Source organism: Xenopus laevis, chromosome 9_10S (genome assembly GCF_017654675.1).
Source record: "Xenopus laevis strain J_2021 chromosome 9_10S, Xenopus_laevis_v10.1, whole genome shotgun sequence".
NCBI lineage: Eukaryota > Metazoa > Chordata > Amphibia > Anura > Pipidae > Xenopus > Xenopus laevis.
Window position 1 is genome coordinate 16,522,335 of NC_054388.1, and position 20,294 is coordinate 16,542,628.

Consider the following 20,294-nt stretch of genomic DNA (forward strand, 5'->3'; position numbering starts at 1 on the left):
ATATATACACACACACACACACACATCATAGGGCCCAGCAAAACTCTGATCATCTGATCATAAAAGGCAGAGTAGCACAGAGGGGCTGGACAGAGCCATGGACAGGAAGTTACTTGTATCCATAATTTATTATAATGATGTATTTCCTCGCAATATGGTATTGCTGTAAAGTCTCCACAATGAAGCCAGGTCTCTACATTTTCAAGTCACCCCTCTAGAGAAATACCTTGGAACATCTAAGGGCCACAGCCTCATCAAAACTGCACTAATGGCCCCAGATCATGCCTCATTCCGCTGGATGGGAGCAGTGGAGACTCCCACCACTAGTAAATATTTTTGCACTATTAGCGGGTGACAAGTCACTCTTCCCATTACAATTAACTGGGGCAAGTAGTGGGCACCTGGAGCCAATTTCCTGACAATCCATCTCTTTCTATAAGAGACGCCCGCCGACAAAACACAGACGGCAAGTCAGATGGAGTCGGAAGGCGTGAAAATATAATGGGACTGATTGAAGTCAGAGCTAACAACTACAGGGTGCGACTGTCGGATGAAGACGCTGCTTTCTGTGTCCACACCCGACAGTCGCGTGGCATCGGATGTAATGTAGTTGTTACCTCCGACTTTTCATTCAGTTCAATTATATATTCCCGCATGCGACTCCATCCGACTTGTCTCGTGCATTGTGTCGGCGGGCGTCGATCAGATGAAAGATGCTGTGCTCTTCTCTAAAGGCCCCCAAACACAGGCCGATAAAAGCTGTCGACAGACAGAGCCGGCAGCTTATTGGCCAGTGTGTGGGGTCATCGCCAGGCTTCCCCGTTCGATATCTGGCTGATCGGACAGGTTAAAATATCCAGTCGGATCGCGTCCACATCTGTGAGTCTATACGGTCCCAAATCCGACCGCCCGTATCGGATCCATTTTGATCCGATCGTTGGGCCCTAGGGCCCACAATCGGATCAGCCTGATATCCCCCTCTTCAATGTGAGCATATCAGGAAGAGATCCGCTCGTTTAGCGATGCCAAACGAGCGGATCTCTACATCTATGGTCACCTTAAGGAGAACTAAAGTGTAATTAGAGTACAAACGTTGCACATTTTGGGGTTCTGTACCAGCCCAATCATTACTGGTATAGAGCTGCTGAACCTTTGAGCTGCACTGCAAGTTCAGAATAAAAAATACAGCATTTCAAGTAGGTATGCACCGAATCCACTTTTTTGGATTCGGCCGAACCCCCGAATCCTTCACGAATACCGAACCAAGCCCTAATTTGCATATGCATCTGCATCTGCAAATTAGGGGTGGGAAGGGGAAAAAATTTTTTCTTCCTTCTTTTCTGACAAAAAGTCACGCAATTTCCCTACCCGTCCCTAATTTGCATTTGCAAATTAGGTTTTGGTTCGGCTGGGCAGAAGGATTCGGCCGAATCCGAATCCTGCTGAAAACGGCTAAATCCTGGCCGAATTCGGGCATCCCTAATTTCATGCCAGTCATTTTTTTAAGCTTTAGTTCCCCTCTAAGCAAGTATAGAAAAAATTTAAATTAAAAGTAGGTTTCTGCATTTACATGCAGCAAATGCCACCCACTTACCCATCTTTGTATTGGTATGTGATATGGTATAAAATAGGTGAAGGTAAAGGGCATTACTTGCACCCGATTCTCTGTGCGAGGTCGGTTCGGCTTCCGACTTCCTTTTTTATAGACGCACGCCTGATCGACCCGCCCCTTTTGTGACGTCATTGGTGGGGAGGGGCTATAAATGGAAGACTGGGGCAAACAGTGGAAAGTCGAAAGCAATAAGTGATTGGTGCAGGACTGTATAAGGGGCAGACTAATTGGAATGGACCATTTACAGGCAGAACCATGACAAAATATACATCTAGTTAGTATTTTAAACCTCTTTATTTCACAAGTAATAACATTCATAGAGGGAAAAAGCAGTTTTTGGTAACATCAGGTTAAAATTTTGATGTAAAATCCGGGAAAACATTTTCACTGTATTTCAAATAGAGAGGTGTTTTCAGGCGACAGTCGCTCATAAATAGTCGCGGGTAGTTTGCCTAGACACCACTGCCCTAGGAGACACACAAAGCGACTAATAGCAGCTACTTGTTACGGCTACATAATGCCAAAAAAATGCCCTGCCAGTCAATTCTGAGAACTGCCTCTGGGTCTTAGCTAAGCCAATTATCACTATTGTCTATTTTTGTAGCCGCTACTAGTAGCTCCATCTGTCTTTACAGGAAGTGACTGCTACAGGGCAAGAAACCATACAAGCCATTAAAACTTATATCAGGCAACCTCAAAGGGTAACAATGCCCTAAATCTGACCATACCTGGTTTATGACAGGTGTTTTTCCATTCAAATAGGCACCACCAGACACCTAAAAGCCCAGCCTGAAGATCAACTAGGAGATCTGAACAAAACATCTGTGTTCTCCCCCAGCTGTTTTATCCCTGGTGCCCAGTTGCTTTTTTTCCTGACGCCCAGCTGTTTTTTCCCTGGCAAACAGCTGTTTTTTCTCCCCTCGCCCAGCTGTTTTTTTCCCTGGTGCCCAACTGTTTTTTCCCTGGTGCCCAGCTGTTTTTTTTCCCCTGGCGCCCAGCTGTTTTTCCACTGGTGCACAGCTGTTTTTCCCTGGCGCCCAGCTGTTTTTTTCCCTGCACCCAGCTGTTTTTTCACTGGCGCACAGCTGTTTTTCCCAGCTGCCCAGCTGTTTTTTTCCCTGGCACCCAGCTGTTTTTTTCCCTGGCGCCCAGCTGTTTTTTTTCCCCTGGCGCCCAGCTGTTTTTTCCCCCTCGCCTAGCTGCTTTGTTTTCCAGGCGCCCAGCTGTTTTTTCCCCCCTCACCCAGCGGCTTTTTTTTCCTGGCACCCAGCTGTTTTTTTTCCAGGCGCCCAACTGTTTTTTTCCCTGGTGCCCAGCTGTTTTTCCCCCCCCCTCGCCCAGCTGTTTTTTTCCCTGGCGCCCAGCTGTTTTTTCCCAGGTGCCCAGCTGTTTTTTTCCCTGGTGCCCAGCTGTTTTTTCCCTGGCACCCAGCTGTTTTTTTCCCTGGTGCCCAGCTGTTTTCCCCCCCTCGCCCAGCTGTTTTTTCCCTGGTGCCCAGCTGTTTTTTCCCAGGTGCCCAGCTGTTTTTTTCCCTGGTGCCGAGCTGTTTTTTCCCTGGCACCCAGCTGTTTTTTTCCCTGGTGCCCAGCTGTTTTTTCCCCCCTCGCCTAGCTGCTTTGTTTTCCTGGCGCCCAGCTGTTTTTTTCCCTGGCGCCCAGCTGTTTTTTCCCCCCTCACCCAGCTGCTTTTTTTTTTCCTGGCGCCCAGCTGTTTTTTTCCCCCCTCGCCCAGCTGTTTTTTTCCCTGGCGCCCAGCTGTTTTTTCCCCCCTCGCCCAGCTGCTTTTTTTCCCTGACGCACAGCTGTTTCCCCCCCCCCTCGCCCAGCTTTTTTTTCCCTGGCGCCCAGCTGTTTTTTCCCTGGCGCACAGCTGTTTTTTCCCTGGTGCACAGCTGTTTTTCCCAGGTGCCCAGCTGTTTTTTTCCCTGGCACCCAGCTGTTTTTTCCCCTGGCGCCCAGCTGGGAGGAACGTGCGCTGTGTTTGCTGAAGTTCTATCAACATATATTAAAAAAAAGTGAAGGCAGATTGGGGAGGTACAATTTTTACCCCTCCCCATGAGGGCCCTGAGAAAAGGTTAGACCGAAAAAGGGCCCTTGATGTGGAAACTACTGCTGCTCAAAAGACTATGGCAACAAAGTGTCAATGTGTTACAGGCTTTGATCCAACACCATTACACTGGCCCTGGGCTCCCTGCTTAACAGCACAGCTAACTGTGCCCCCATATTGCTGAGTGACACACAGAGCTGCACAGTTTCTAGTTGTCCCATTCTTGGCCCACGTCACCTCCATTCTCAACTTGGATCTCAGTGTGGAGACCATTTGCTGACCCTGATCAAGGCAATGGCTTCTAATGCACAATCCACTGGTAGGCGGGTCATGTGTAATAATGAATTATCTACAGATACTTATAAGGTGCCCAGTAGAGGCAAGGAATGCTGCCAACCAAGGGGCAGTGGCACAAAGGAAAACCGGGCCCCCCTTGACTGCCAAGCCGCATCTGCCGATGTCCCGAAGTTGAAGTCTTGAAGTGGGGAAAAGACCCAAATTCACAAAAGGAGCCGACGTTGAAGTCCTGAAGCCACCCATGATTTCTAATGGTGGACCTGGTGGGTTCCCTGGAGGTTTAGGGACTGTACATTATGTAAAGATGGAAGAGGGGTGAGGATACAGGGTCACTTCCTCCAAGTGCAGTAGGTCCCCTGCGTAGCTGGGGAAGATAATCTCTATGTAGGGGGAGGAGTTGGTGGGGACACAATCACTTCCTCCCAGTGCAGTAGGTACAGCAGTTCCTATTCAATAACCGGGGTGGCTGCAAGTCCATCACAGAGTAAAAATGCAAGCGATACTGAGGAGAGGCACAGTCAACGGTGCAGGGAGATTCCATAAGAGCAGTACAGACAGCCGTTTTTTTTAAAAAAATTTTTATAGAATATAGGAAGTTAATTAGAAATAAGATGGCCGAAGTCTTATCAAAAGGTGAAAGGTCCAAGAAACAGAATAACCTTTGAATAAATGCCCTCACAGAAATAGAAGTCTGTATTGGTATCACATCTATTTATAGTTTCCTGGTTTCATATTAGCAAAACCCCTGCCCTATAATACCCTTTCCCTCTTATTCCCCTGCCCTGGCCAGAAGCTTTGGCTTATACCCCCCCACACAAAGTTAGAGCTATATGCATAGAAAAATTGGGGTAACAGTCACCCTGTTACAGTTCCAGGGGTACCCAGGGCACAAATAAGCACTCACCCCAAATCTCCCCTAACTGGCCTTCAGACTGGGCCCCTTAGCTCATAAGGTTACAGATATATAGAAACATTGGGGTGTCACCCTGCTATAGTTCCAGGGGTACCCAGGGCACAAATAAGCACTCGCCCCAAATCTCCCCCTAACTGGCCTTCAAACTGGGCCCCCTTAGCTCAAAACAAGGTTACAAATATAGAGACACATTGGGGTAACAGTCACCTGCAGGGGTACCCAGGGCACAAATAAGCACTCACCCCCTAACTAACGTTTAGGCTGGGCCCCCTTAGCTCATAACAAAGAACAACGTATGAGGCAAGTCACCCTGTTATAGTCCCAAGAGTTTGGGACCCATTGACCAGAATATTTATATAGCAGTGAGGGTGTTTGCCTTGCATTAGATTATAATCGTAGGGCAAGGTTTTGCTGTGCCTTAAAGGAGAACTAAACCCTAAAAAATAATATGGCTAAAAATGCAAAATTTTATATACTGAACTTATTGCACGAGGCTAAAGTTTCAGCTTGTCAATAGCAGCAATGATCCAGGACTTCAAACTTGTCACAGGGGGTCACCATCTTGCAAAGTGTCTGTGACACTCACATGCTCAGTGGGCTCTGAGCAGCTGTTGAGAAGCTAAGTTAAGGGGTCGTTGCAAATTATCCAGCAGAAAATGAGCTTCCCCTGTAATATAAGCTGATGCTACAGGTTTGCAGATTATTAAATTCTGATGTTAACACTGTTTTCTGTGCTGCCATGTAGTAATTATCTGTATTAATTAATAATTAGCCTTATATTGTGACATTTATACATTGTACTGTATATTTTGAGTAGGTCCCTAAGCTCAATTACACAGAGCATGTGCAGTGAACCAGCAGAAAAAAGATGGGGAGCTACTGGGGCATCCTTGGAGACACAGATCTTTACTGCTAAAGGGCGGTGGTTGCTGTACAACATTTCTAGCTGCATCTTTAGTTAAGCTTTATTTCTCCTTTAAGTTATCTTTACCGGTAAGCCGCTACCCTAGCTTACTATTGTAGAGTATTATTTCCCCATTGATACAGCACTGCCCCATGTGGTTGCCAGGAAGGAGTGTTAGGGTAGGACTACACGGGTGTTTTCGGTGCGCTCGGACGCGGCAAAAACGCAGCCGTCAAGTCGGATGCAACGGAAATAAGGTAAGATATACAAATGTTGGATGAAGTTGCAGCGTGTCTGCATCAGACAGTCGTGTAGCGTCAGATCAACACGGCGACACCATCCGACAAAGCTATTACCTTATTTCTGTCGCATCCGACTTGACGCCAGCGTTTTTGCACATCGCACCGAAAACGCCCGTGTAGTCCTACCCTTATACATATGGCATTAGTCCTGTGAAACAGTGAGCCCTCAGGGTGCAGTCTCCCATTAGATGAGGAGATTCTGAGGAGATTCTGAGGGAGGGTCACCGATTATACAAAGCTATTGTGATCACCTGCATTCAGCTTTCCTGTTACATGGCCACATATGCTCTCTGCGAGAATTCCGACAGATTGATAGAACAAAATCACCCGGGGCTGCTATAGCTCCATCCCTTAGGACAGTGATCCCCAACCAGTAGCTCGTGAGCAACATGTTGCTCTCCAACCCCTTGGATGTTGCTCCCAGTGGCCTCAAAGCAGCTGCTTATTTTTGAATTCCTGGCTTGGAACCAGGTTTTGGTTGTATAAAAACCAGGTGTACTGTCAAACAAAGCCTCAATGTAGGTTGACAATACAAATAGGGGTTACCAAATGGCCAATCACAACCCTTATATGGCAGCCCATGAACATTATTCATGCTAGTGTTGCTCCCCAACTCCTTTTACTTCTGAATGTTGCTCATGGGTTGAAAAGGTTGGGGATCCCTGCCTTAGGAAAATACCTGCACAAGGAATCCTGCTATAGTTGATATCTAGTGGCCAAAATAACCCCTCAGATCTGCTTCTAGCGAGCAAAACCTTTAACAAAAGCCTCCGTTCTCTCTCCTATGCAGGTAAACGTACCCCTGGGGCAGCTGCTACTGCCCAGAAAGTAACCCAATATGGTCATGTGACTTCAGCCCTGCATACAACAAGGAAAGGAGTCTGTCATAGTGAGTGGAGGGCAAATAGAGTCCTGGTCTCACACTAATAGGAGCAATTGTTTTAAATCCCCCAAGGTTGCTTATTAGTAACAAGTAGCAGGACAATGCAGGCTCCGCTTTTCCCAGAATCACATGAATTACCTTTTTTTTTTATTTTTAGTTGCTACATGGCTAGTCGTTTATTAGCAATCTAAAGATAACAAGCATAGGACACTCACACATTCACAATGAAATAGGAGACGTAGAGGTTTCAGGCGCCTTAATAAAATGTATTCAATCTCAAACATTTGCTACAGTTTGCCAGCTTCTCAGTTACAGTTTAGCCAGGCGTATGCTCATGGCATCGCCCCCGGGCACATAAATCCACAGAATATTTTGGACAAAAATCAGCATAGACATTTAAATAATCCAATCAGTTGCTTTACTAACCCCTCCTGCCAGCGCTGCGGCCCTAAAGGGAGCTAATTTACATTTACCAGATTCACTAGGTGGCGCAACAGTGAACAGGAAAGCCAGCTTTTGTTTCACTCTAAGTGCAGGAAGAAATGGGAGCCACCAGACCACTTTAGAAGGCAAACTAGATCTCCTCAAACATAACACATAGGCAAGTTGTGGCAGCGGTCTTGCTGATGAACTACAACTAACTGCATGCCTGTGCTAACACACTTGGAACTGTAGTTCAAGCAGCAGACGCTGGCATCTGGGTAAATAGATAGCCCAATGTTTCTAATATAGTTAGTTAGCAAATAATGCCATCTATAAAGGTTAGATTGACTTGATGTCCAACAGAATAGCCAGAACACTTGGTTTCCACTTATTGGTTACCAGGCAGTAACCAATGAGAGACTTGAGAGAAGCCACATGGGTCATAACTGTTGCTTTTGAATCTGAGCTGCATGCCAAGGATCAATTGCAAACTGACTAAACAGTTATGTCCCATGTGGCCGCCCTTAAAGTCGCTGACTAACTCAGAGTTAGAGAGCTGAAAAGCAGGAAGTAGTGTTCTGGTTATTATGTTAGATATCCAGTCACTACAGCTTTTACACATTACATTTTTGGCTAACTATATTAGAAACATTTTTTATTTTGCACATTACTATCTATTTACCCAGTTTTTATTTTTTACAATGAACGTTTCCTTTTATGATTAAGTACCTAACAGGAAGCTGTGTGTCGACCCCCCCAGCAGATGACAAGTGTTTAAGTTTTAATTGTGATCCCTTCCGTAGAGGCCTTCCTTATGCACTTAACCAATAACCAGAATATCTCTTGATGACAGCACCCAGCCAGAGGCTCCCCAGTTAGGCTGCAGGACCTCTTATGATACGCACAGATTTCACAGCTTCCTATTCCCCTGTATAGTAATTTACAGTCTAGGGTGTAATAGAATCTGATACAATTGCACCTTGTGATAAACAGGGCGAATGCCACATTGGCTAAACTAGATGCTACTGGAACACTGTTGCCACATGCCATCCTGTAATTATTTGGAGTGTGTGGGGGGGGGGGGGTATTAGAAAGCTGGCATCCCAAACTGCATGAATATTGAGTTATTACATACACACATAGTGATTTCATGTTGGTAAAGTTCACCTTGAAATTAACTTGCAGCCGCTGTAGAGAGTGGTATTCTAAGGCAACTTACAATGATCTTTGATTCAAATTTTTAATCTGCAGTTAGCAATATAAATGTATTTGGTTGCTAGGGTTAACACTTTGCCCTTGCAACCAGGCAGTGGTATAGAGAACAGGAAGGGAGATGAATAAGAAAGGGCAACCAGATATAAGCGGACAGAAAATTAGCCAAAAAAAACCAGGACAGAATGGCAAATCGTCTTAGAATATCAATGTCTACATCATAGAACAAGTTTGTTCAAATGTGAACTTCTCCTTTATTTAACCATGACTTCCTCCCCTGGCTCCCAGATTTAGGTGCTGAGCAGCCAGACAGGAGGGAAGCATTTACGTTTAGCATGAGTCAGGTTTAGCCGTTACCTTGCGCACAACCTCTTCCTCTTCCTGCCGCTTCTCGTAATGAGAAAAGTCATCAAAGATGGAGGTCGTGTGCTTGTAAGTGGCAATGATTTTAAGCACCAGTTTTGCTTTTTCTAAGGGCACCTCCTGCGTGTCTCGGGAGTTTGTGACCGGTTTGTTGTCGTTGTTCTCCAGACGGATGTGCCTCAGCTGGTTGTTGGGAACGTCTTTGACAAAGAGCCACTTGACGTCAAACTTGCCCTTCCATTTGTCCTGTGACCAGACACCTGCACTGGTGCCATAGTCCACGGGGGACTTCATCTCGGCTACGCCGCAGAAGTGTCCACTGCCGTTGACGCTGAACAGAAGGTAGACCGGGCCTTTTCCATTCATGGAGCGGATAGCGCTATCCAGACGTTTATTCCCATGCTCTGTGCTGCACCAAATGGAGTATTTGATGGAACGGTGGATATCATCCTCAGAATAGCTCTTTATTATAAACACACGTCCATTTTTCAGGTTCCAGTCAAAGTCCTTGGGGTTGTAGCTGTGGACGGCCTTCAGTTTCTCTAGCACAGGGTGAGATTCGTTTCCAGGGGCAGCATGAGGCTGGACTCCTCCCAAAGGGTTCCCGTCTGGGCCTCCACCCTGACCGTAAGCAGCGTTCCTATTCCTTGGGGCAACCCAACGATTCTGAGGGACCTGTGGCTGCTGAGGGGGCGGTGGATTTTGATATGGAGGCTGAGACATCGGTGGAGGCTGAGCGGGGATCGGCTGCAGCAGCTGTTGCTGAAGTTGAGGCTGAGGCATGGACTGAGGGGACGGGATCTGTTGTGGAACAGGGGGCTTAGCCACAGGCCCTTTATTGTCCCAAGTACCAATGTCCATGTTATGCTTGATCGGGGGAGGTGGTAGGGCCCCTCCAATTATGGTGACAGGTTTAGTTTTTGCTTTGGGCTGCGGCTTGGCAGGTTTACTGGCTATGGCTGCCCATGATGTTGGTTTGGAGGGAGGCATGCTTATGCTGTTGCCGCCATTACCAGACAGTGCGCTTGGCATCCCTACACTGTTAACCACAGATCCCATCGGCTTTACAGCAGAAGCGGTGACATTACTTCCAATCTTTAGGCCCACCATGCCCTGCTCAATGCTGTTCATACCTGGGGCTTTATTCAGAGTTTCATTGTGAAATCCGGTCTGTCCATCAACTATAGTACCACCTAAGGAACTTGGTGGATAACTGTAACTGCCCCCATAGGCAGAGTTCTGGGTCTGCTGGCCCTGGGAGCCACTTGTCCCCCAAGCAGAAAAGGCTGGGTTTTCTGGGAAGAAGTTGAAGCGGTGCTGATAAATGTTATTCCCCAGGCCTCCAGGCTGCCCAAAGACTGCATCATGCATGAAATGGTGATCTCCGTTGCTGAGCTGTCCATACGGGGTGAGGTAAGGAATGGGGGGGTCCCCACCAGTTGACCAAGGAGCCTCGCTGAGGGAATACGGAAAGCCAATAGAAGGAGGGTAGTAACTGGACATATAAGGGTCTGACATGGAAGGGTAGCTGTTACTCTAGAAGGAGAAAGAGATGGATCAGTCACTCTGTTTCCCATAAGGAGAATTATAAAAATGGACACATGCTAAAATCAAATTCTTTATTTCCTTGACTTAGTCATCAGCAAAGTCATTTAGCTATAGGATGCTGGGAGTTGTACAGCATCTGCAAGTCAGAAGCATTGAAAAGGAACAGGATTCTAAGCTCTGCAGCTCATGTCTGAAGATACTGACAACTCCCATCATGCATCGCAATGAGGATTCAAGTGTACATACATTAACTTCCCATTGTCTCTGTAACAGACAGGTTTATGGCAAGTAAGCGGATACTACAAAATAAAGGTTGCTTATGGCAACATGCAAGCAGCCTGGAAACTAGTATTAAGGCAGATATCACTCATCCCAAAGGCTCAAATGATATAACCAGGTCACAAACAATATTGCAACTCATAAGGCTCTGCAGTAATGGGTGTTTTAACCTGCATTTACCATGCAGTAGTTTTCCACTGCTCGGCAATGCAAGTGTTAATTCTTATCTCTCTGTCCTGAAGGTCTGTACTTATAAAAGGGGACACAACTGCCAAATGGTGATACCCTGGATTGCATAATTTTGTGTTAATATCTACTAGGGATGCACCAAATCCACTATTTTGGATATGGCCGAACACACACGAATCCTACGCAAAAGATTTGGCCGAATACCGAACCAAATTTGCATATGCAAAATAGGGGTGGGAAGGGGGAAAACATTTTTTACTCCCTTGTTTTGTGACAAAAAGTCATGATTTCCCCCCCCAGAATCCTCCTGCCAGGCCGAACTTAATCCTAATTTGCAATTGCAAATTAGGTTTCGGTTGGGCCTGGCAGGAGGATTCGGCTGAATCCTGCTGAAAAAGGCTGAATACTGGCCAAATCCCGAACCGAATCCTGGATTCGGTCCATCCCTAGTATCTACTTCTATGCACAGGGACTCACAGGGCAGAAAGTATCAGTAGGCAAAGGCCCACAGGGCTTTAGAGGGAATGAAAATATTGAGAAATAAACATACAATTATTTCCATTTAAAGGGGAACTATGGCAAAAATGTAAATTTTACATAAGCTTTCTCATTCTGAAGAAACTTTCTCAATACAATTAATTAAAATTCTGCATGGTCTCTGATATCATCAAGTTTATATTCACTATCCCTCCCTCAGCATCTGTTTCTCTTCATTCTGTCTTCATGCAGCAGCTGGGTGTCAGATGAATGATCTAATATATATCATAGGGGGGCTTCTTTTCCTAGCAGCTCACTCAAATAACGGATTCCAGTACAAACTAAATCTAACAAAACAAATGCCTTTTGCACAAATCCTACATGATGTCTGGTGATTTTAAAATAGAATGAACTCTAATACATCTTCTAGGTAAAAGGAGCTCCCCATTAAGATATTTTGGATCATTCCTCTGACACCCACCTCCTGAATGAAGAGAAACAGATACTGAGAGAGGAATAGTGAAGATTAACTTAAAGGATACTGTCATTGGAAAACATGTTTTTTTTTTCAAAACGCATCAGTTAATAAGTGCTACTCCAGCAGATTTCTGCACTGAAATCCAATTCTCATAAGAGCAAACAGATTTTTTTTATATTCAATTTTGAAATCTGACATGGGGCTTGACATATTGTCAGTTTCCCAGCTGTCCCCAGTCATGTGACTTGTGCAAGCACTGGAACTACTTTCTGGCAGGCTGTTATTTCTCCTACTTAATGTAACTGAATCAGTCTCAGTGGGACTTGGCTTACACTATTGAGTGTTGTTCTTAGATCTACCAGGCAGCTGATATCTTGTGTTAGGGAGCTGCTATCGGGTTACCTTCCCATTGTTCTTTTGTTAGGCTTCTGGGAGGGAAGGGAGGGGGTGATATCACTCCAAATTGCAGTACAGCAGTAAAGAGTGACTGAAGTTTATCAGAGCACAAGTCACATGACTGAAGCAGATGGGAAACTGACAATATGTCTAGCCCCATGTCAGATTTCAAAATTGAATATAAAAAAAATCTTTTTGCTCTTTTGAAAAATGGATTTCAGTGCAGAATTCTGCTGGAGCAGTACTATTAAGCGATGTGTTTTGGGGAAAAAAAAAAAACACCATGTTTTCCCATGACAGTATCCTTTTAATTATTTCAGAAAGGGTGCACATTTTTTTATTGTTTGTATTTAGAAAAATGCTTATTTCAGTATGCGGAAGCTAATATAAAATTTTCATTTTCACAATACTTCCCCTTCAAGTTCTATGAAGCTTGCAGGTCCAGTCCTTAAAACCTCTATTTGCACACATACTAGGTTAAAGCATTAAGCGGGGTTGCCGCATGGGGGCCGAAATGAGTCTGCTTAAATAAGTAGGCCAATATCAGCAAGCCTCCTATTTTCACATCTGGAACAGTTGCATCGGGTCCTGAGTGAACACACTCCGCTGATCTCACCGATAAAACACGAGACGCAGTATTATCACACTGAAGCCAACTGAGTGTGTCTGTGACGGAGCATACACTATGGTCCCAGTTGCAAATGGTAGGAGGTGGCTACTGTGTATTTCAGCATGTTGATTTAAGCCCCCATGAAGCACTAGTCTAAAGTTGGCCATAGACTAACACGAAAATGAGTTTCAATAATGTCCTGACATTTTTCGGACCATGTCGATCAGTCGTTTAGTTGATCGGACTGATTAGAAGATTTGTCGGCAACAGTATCTCTGCATGTATTGCCTATCTGACAAAATCAATGAAGACATCATCGTCTGATTTGTTCTTTTACTACTTTATTTAATCTGAATGGTTAGTGGTAGGTCAGAAGATTGTGACGTATGATCGCTCTGTCTGATATGAGGCTAAAATCTGCATGTCTATGGCCATAAAAGATTTTTTTCATCTGCCACTCAGGATTACAGCTGCCTGTTGAGGGGCCTTTATCTCCCCAACCTGTTAAACACTTATTATTGATTTAGAGAAGAAAAGGTAAAGGGATACTATGAGCATATGATTTTGTTGGTTTTCTTATCTTCCCCACCTTCTCCTGTGCAATCAAAAAATTAGGTGTCAGGGAGAACAAAGGGAATTCAGGGAGAACAATACATAATCAGGCAGAGGGGGCGAATAGCAAAATAAACAAATGTGGGGTGCATTTATACAGCTACTAAGTGGTTATAAAGGAACAGTAAAAGCAACACATAAAAGTGTTTAAATGTAATAAAAAATATAATGCAGTGTTGCCCTGCACTGGTAAAACTGCTGTGTTTGCTTCAGAAACACTACTATTGTTTATATAAATAAGCTGCTGTGTAGCAATAGGGGCAGCCATTCAAAGCGGAAAAGACTCAGGTTACACAACAGACAGCAGATAAGTTCTGTAGAACATAATGGTGTTATCCACTATTTAACCTGTGCCATACAGCCTTTTTTTAAAATTTCCGCCATTGCTACACAGCAGCTTGTTTATATGAACTATAGTAGTGTTTCTGAAGCAAACATCAGTTTTACCAGTGCAGGGCAACACTACATGATATTTTCATTACTTTTCATTTTTTGGTGTTACTGTTCCTTTAATATGTACTGAATGCACAACTCCCTACATCCTAGCACCATGAACAGGAAAAAAATTGCAGTGGCTGCTCATCATTGCACCTGCCTGCAGGGAATACCAGTTACTGGGAAGGGTTTCTATATTCACAGGAGTGATGAATAATAGATAACTCAGCCCTGCTACTGCTGCACAGCTTCATGATGCGTCTTGTTTGTGCCGAGAGGATCTGGTTATTGGTGGATTGCTCACCTGATTAGACTGTCCCGACAGGTACTGCTCGAAGTCATTATCGTGCACGCTGTCCTTCTGGTGCAGGGATCCGTTTTGAACTGAAATAAGATCATTGTTTGAGCGCCCTAGTGGAAAAACTTTGGGGAAAAATTGAGTTTACAACTATCTCGGTGAAAGGGAAAACAACCTACGGTAACTTACAATATTAGAGAAGCTACATGGAGAAAGACTATAGGTTGGGTAACAGAGGAGCACACGCAGTAACTTTGCTCTCAAGTTCTGCCAAGGAAATGGTTACAGTTTGGGCAGTTTCATCTAACCAGCCCAGGACATTCAGGCTAGCCAATTACCATAAATATAAAGACAGTATTGTGGAAAAGTATGGTTTGTCTGATCAATCTGGTCACACACACAAAGCAATGAATTATCACTATCAATCGTAGAATTTGGGAATCACGAGCCAAAATCAAATGAAAACACCTGAATTTACCAAACCATTGCAAGTGTTAAAGGAGAAGGAAAGCTGCAGAGGCAGTTTATTGCCAATAGCTTAGTGCAAGATAGAATGCTATATTTATTCTGTAGAATGCTTTACAGTACCTGAGCAACCAGCTCTATAAGCTCTCTGTTTAGGATAGCAGCTGCCATATTTGCTTGGTGTGACATCACTTCCTGCCTGAGTCTCTCACTGCTCATTCATAGCTCTGGCCTCCGATTATAGCAGGGAGGGGGGAAAAGGGAGAGGTAGAGAGCAGCAAACTGAGCATGCTCAAGCTCAAACCCTAGAGGATTAAGCTGAAAACAGGAAGTCTGATACAGAAGCCCATGAGTACACAATAATTGGTAAGAAATTCAGTGTTTCTTTTGACAGAGGACTCATACCAGTAAACCCTAAAAGTAATGTTGCTCTATTTAAATAGACCTTTCTGATAAAGCTTACTTAGTTTTAACCTTTCCTTCTCCTTTAAGGTGGACTCCAGACAGTGAAAAAAAATAATTTTAAACTTCCTCCTAATATCCTTTCATCACACATTTTCACTGACTTTAAGGTTATGTTTAAACCTAATTTTTATTGAAAGCAGTGTCTATCTGTATTGCTTGTACCCCTGGTTCTGATGCCTAAAACTATGTAGCAAAAGCAAGGTGACCTAGGGGAGACCTGACCCTCATTAGGCTACCACAAGGAGCTGATTTTTTTTGCCTGCGGCTAAAAACAGATCAAGAATCAGTCTCTTGTACTACCTATGAACCCTTAAAGATCTCTTGATACCTCATTGGCAACTTGCTTTGTTGGGTACAGACCCTGCCAGCCTCTGTTTGGGTAACCCCACCATGAAAACTGCAAGTTATATTCCCATTGTTGGGCTCAGCACATTTGATTCTTATACCTTGCTGCTTATATTTCTATTCAGACCCTGACACATTTGTTTTACATTGCAACTTTAACACTGCTGCAATTTAAAGTATCCCTTTACCTCATGCACAACTGAGATTATTGGAATTTAACCTGCTGAGCTACCTAGGAAAATAAGTAGGGATGCAGCGAATCCAGCATTGGGTTCGGGATTCGGCCTTTTTCAGCAGAATTCGGACAAAACCTTCTGCCCTGCTGAACCTAATCCTAATTTACATATGCAAATTAGGGATGGGGAGGGAAATCACGAGACTTGTCACAAAACAAGGAAGTAAAAAAATCTCTTCCCCTTCCCACCCCTAATTTGCTTATGCAAATTAGGATTCGGTCAAATGTTTCGCGATGGATTTGGGGGGTTTGGCAGAATCCAAAATAGTGGATTCGGTGCATCCCTAAAAATAAGAGAGTAAGTGAACAAGGTACTGCTATCACCACAAAAAAGGCCCATTTAGGTCAATTGCTGACACTTAACCCTACAGGTAGCGGCTCAGTCCCAGGAAAGTCTGTGCATAAATCCACCAACATGAAATGTATAAAAAAGTAACACTATAGAACTCAGAGCTACAGTGGGAATTGCGGAAGTCTCTCCAGGCTAGGATGCAGCACTATACAGGACATAATTATCATTTATAATATAATGACTTACCTTTACTGTCTTGTCCCTTTGGTCGCTAGGAGCCGCAAGAGAAAAAAAGATGGAAACCATAAGTGGATTGAGCACATAATTATAGAGCACAAAATGCTAACATGTCTGTACCACACACAAACCACTCTGCTATTGATTATAAGTAGGGATGCACCAAATCCAGGATTCAGTTCGGTATTCTGCCGAATCCTACTGCCCAGCCAAATCCTAATTTGCATATGGAAATTAGGGACGGGGAGGGAAACCGCATGACTTTTTTTCACAAAACAAGGAAGTAAAAAATGTTTTCCCCTTTCCACCCCCAATCTGCATATGCAAATTAGGATTCAGATTGGTATTCGCATCGTTCACCAAGGATTCGGCTGAATGCAAAATAGTGTATTCAGTGCATCCCTAATTATAAGGGGGGGGGCTATGGGATGGAATGCATGAAGGGGGAATGGCATGAGTGGAAGGCAATCAGGCAGGTTAAAGGACTTGTTCAGTATAATAATAAAAACTGGGTAAATAGATAGGCTGTGCAAAATGAAAAATGTTTCTAATATAGTTAGCCAAAAATGTAATAAAGTATAAAGGCTGGAGTGAATAGATGTCTAACATAATAGCCAGAACACTACTTCCTGCTTTGCAGCTCTCTTGGTTTACACTAGGGATGCACCGAATCCAGGATTCGGCCTTTTCCAGCAGGATTTGGATTCGGCTGAATCCTTCTGCATATGCACATTAAGGGAGGAAAATTGCGTGACTATGTCAGAAAACAAGGAAGTAAAAATGTTTTCCTCTTCCCGCACATAATTTGCATAAGCAAATTAGGGTTCGGAATTGGTTCAGTATTCAGCAGAATCGGTGCATCCCTAGTTTACACTGATTGGTTACCAATCAGAGACTTGAGGGGGGCCACATGGGTCATATCTGTTGCTTTTGAATCTGAGCTGAATGCGGAGGATTAATTGCAAACTCACTGAACAGTTATGTCCCATGTGGCCCCCCTTCAAGTCACTGACTAACTCAGAGTTAGAGAGCTGAAAAGCAGGAAGTAGTGATCTGGCTATTATGTTACACTCCAGTCACTCCAGCCTTTATACATTACATTTTTGGCTAATGAACTGTATTAGAAACATTTTGCACAGCCTATGTACCCAGTTTTTAATATTATACTGAACAAGTCCTTTAACCTGCCTGACTGCCTTCCACTCATGCCATTCCCCCTTCATGCATTCCATCCCATAATTAGGGATGCACCGAATCCACTATTTTGTATTCGGCCGAATCCTTCGTGAACGATGAAACATTAGAAACATTTTTTATTTTGCACAGCCCATTTACCTAGTTTTAATTTTCACTCTGAACTATTCCTTTAAATGGAGATTGGGAGTGGAGGGCAAGAGCTGGCACAGAGGCATTAGTAAATAGGGGAGGGAGGTTTTCCTGGAGCAAGTACTGGAGATCCCAGGACAAGCTCAGCTGTAGGACTGTACCAGTGCCAGGGCAGTTAAATTAGTCCAAAAAAAGAAAGTTGATGTGGGCTGGAAAGAGGGTAGCAAGTTGCTGGGAGGGAGGTGGAGAATGTAATGTGGGAGGGTAAGGGGTAAGGGATAAAGTGGAGACAGAAGAGGTGGGAAGGAGTCTGACATTTAGGGCTGAAACTTGAGGGTGACTGGTGCCATCTGGGCATCGGGTTAAAGAGAAGGAGGGGGTGGAACCAGGACAAGAGGGATCAGATGGGTGTGTCAGGGCGGCAGAAAGAGGAGGGAGGCGGGGGTAGATGTGGGCAAGAAGGAGCAGAAGGGATGGATCCCGGGTGGGTAGAACTGGCTCAGAGACACCGGGACACAACAGGAAATAGGGGACAGATCCAGATACACGTAGGACAGAAGAACGGGGGGAGGGAGGATTGGAGGACAGGTTGTACGAGGAGCAGGCGATGCCGGGATAGTGGGGCAGGTGCCGGGGAGGAGGGGGTATATCCCGGGTCAGATTACGGCAATGATAGTGGAGGGGAGCAGTGTAATGAGGCCCGGGTAGACTCACCTGTGGATCCACACTAGTGGCAGACATCCTTCATGAAGAGCGGGTGCGGGAGACGCACGGGTCTGGGCAGGCCGGGGCCTCACTGTAGGCCGAGGCCCAGGAACAGGTGTAGGCCTACGAGTGGGAGAGGCAGGCGCGAGCCCGGTAAGTCACGGCGGTACAGGCCGTAGTGTAGTGTCTCAGTTCTGCTCAGGCTGTGGGGGCCCCGTCTTTGGTTTTGGCCCTGGTGGGAACAGGCTTCACACTCACCAATGGCGGCGAAGACTGGGCAGAGTGCGGCTGACGTCAGCTACCACGCAGTGCACGTCGGGAAGAAAGAAAAAAATGACTACGCATGCGCCAAACAAGCCAGTGGCGGTCTGAGAAGCAGCTGAGCGGAAACTACGACAGACTTTAGGGTATCACCGGAAGTGTGTAATTGGCTGTAGCGAGCCACGTGATTGGAAGGTTCCATATTACCGGTATAAAGCAAGAGCATGTGCAAAGCGGATGGATTATTCGGGAAGGGCTTGGTGTTGGTCTTTAGTGTAGGGGAGTAGGTGGGGCGGCTAATGTCATGTGACCTCCCAATAAACTGGAATCGATAGCTTTTGTGTTGCAGGCTGAGTTATTGCTTTCTGCGCCTCCTTTAGAGAATGAGATTTTGACTGGGGACTACAACACCCATAACCCCCTGGCATCTCCGTTCAGACGATATCAAATTGCTTTTAGTAGTGGTATGGATAGTAAGACTGGTGCTTCTGTAGCATTCTCCACACGTATACATAGAGAGCTGCGCTGCTGCTGGGCTCACCACACACCTCACTGCCTTAAGGTGGCCATACACGGGCAGCTAAAGGTCATTTGGACCAATTTGACAACTTATCTGCCCGTGTATGGGGGCTTCCGACGGGTCTTCCCGATCGATATCTGGCAACGATATCGATCCGGAAGATTGGGTTTTTAACCGACCGACCTGTCGCCCCTTGGCGCATCGTAATTCGATCGTTCGGCCGAACATTCGAATTACCCCCGATATAGCCATGTTGTTAGTGGCATATCGGGGAAAGATCCGCTCGTTTGGTGATGTCGCCAAACGAGATGATCTTTGAGTCTATGGCCACCTTTATTCTGCATTATCTTAATAGACTTAATTGCTGGAACTCACCCCCCCCATGACCCTGAACAATGGCCCCTTCCTACCGACCCCATCCCATAATACATCTGCCTTACCCCCTCCAAATATTCCATCTAGGGATGCACCGAATCCTTCGTGGAAGATTTGGCCGAATACTGAACCCAATCCTAATTTGTGTATGCAAAAAGCGGAAGGAAATGTGTTTACTTCCTTGTTTTGTGACGAAAAGTCACAAGAAATCCCCCTCTGCCCACAATTTGCATATGCAAATTAGTATTCGTTTCAGCCAGACACACGGATTCAGCCGAATCCGAATCCTGCTGAAAAAGGCCGAATCCCGACCCAAATCCTGGATTCGGCGCATCCCTAATTCCGTCACTTGCTAAACTCTATTCAGAGGGCAGGCTTATCCCCCCTGGATTCTCTGAAGACAACATCCCATAATTCTGTCCAATAACCTCATCCAAACCGTAGATTGTAAGCTCACCTGCCCCCTTGAGCTCTTCACAAGACAAGTCCCTTGGTTGCGATGTCCTTGGGAACAACAGAACTCATTGCTGGCGTGGTTTTACACGTCTATATGCTTCCTGTTTGCTATTGGGTATAACTGCCACAAATTTCTCCTTGTAGAAATTTGTGGAGTCTGAAAGTAATAGAGGCTGCAGCCCCTCATTTTCAGCACTGGACTAATAGTGGGGGAAGCGAAAATAGGCCCTGTATCTGGTTCTAAAGTACCATGCAAACCGTTGGGCCAGAGCTGATATGGAAATTATAACTTTCTGCATTGCAAGGCATTTTTGGGCACCTTTTGCCCATGGGTG

The 20,294-nt window shown here is 45.1% G+C and overlaps 1 protein-coding gene across 2 annotated transcripts; it reads right to left on the minus strand.

Moving 5' to 3' along the window:
- Positions 1–7,202: 7,202 nt before the first annotated feature.
- ythdf1.S (YTH N(6)-methyladenosine RNA binding protein 1 S homeolog) lies at positions 7,203–18,722 on the minus strand. 2 transcript variants are annotated; one of them, XM_018238260.2, is made up of 4 exons: positions 18,357–18,722; positions 16,326–16,350; positions 14,284–14,363; positions 7,203–10,491 (listed from the first exon to the last, which is right to left on the minus strand). In XM_018238260.2, exons 1-4 carry the CDS (start codon positions 18,381–18,383, stop codon positions 8,923–8,925), a joined length of 1,701 nt encoding a protein of 566 aa, XP_018093749.1. In that variant the 5' UTR covers positions 18,384–18,722; the 3' UTR covers positions 7,203–8,922. The 2 variants fall into 2 exon arrangements, with proteins under 2 accessions (XP_018093749.1, XP_018093748.1); XM_018238259.2 differs by having other exon boundaries at positions 14,284–14,402; positions 18,357–18,721.
- Between the last annotated feature and the right edge of the window lie 1,572 nt (positions 18,723–20,294).

Coding starts and splice junctions, on each gene's coding strand:
- ythdf1.S (XM_018238259.2), bottom strand. CDS start 18,383: ATGTCTGCCACTAGTGTGGATCCACAG. Junction 14,403..16,325: donor AAAGGGACAAGACAGTAAAG/GTAAGTCATTAT, acceptor TTTTCCCCAAAG/TTTTTCCACTAGGGCGCTCA. Junction 10,492..14,283: donor TGTCGGGACAGTCTAATCAG/GTGAGCAATCCA, acceptor TTCTCCTTCTAG/AGTAACAGCTACCCTTCCAT.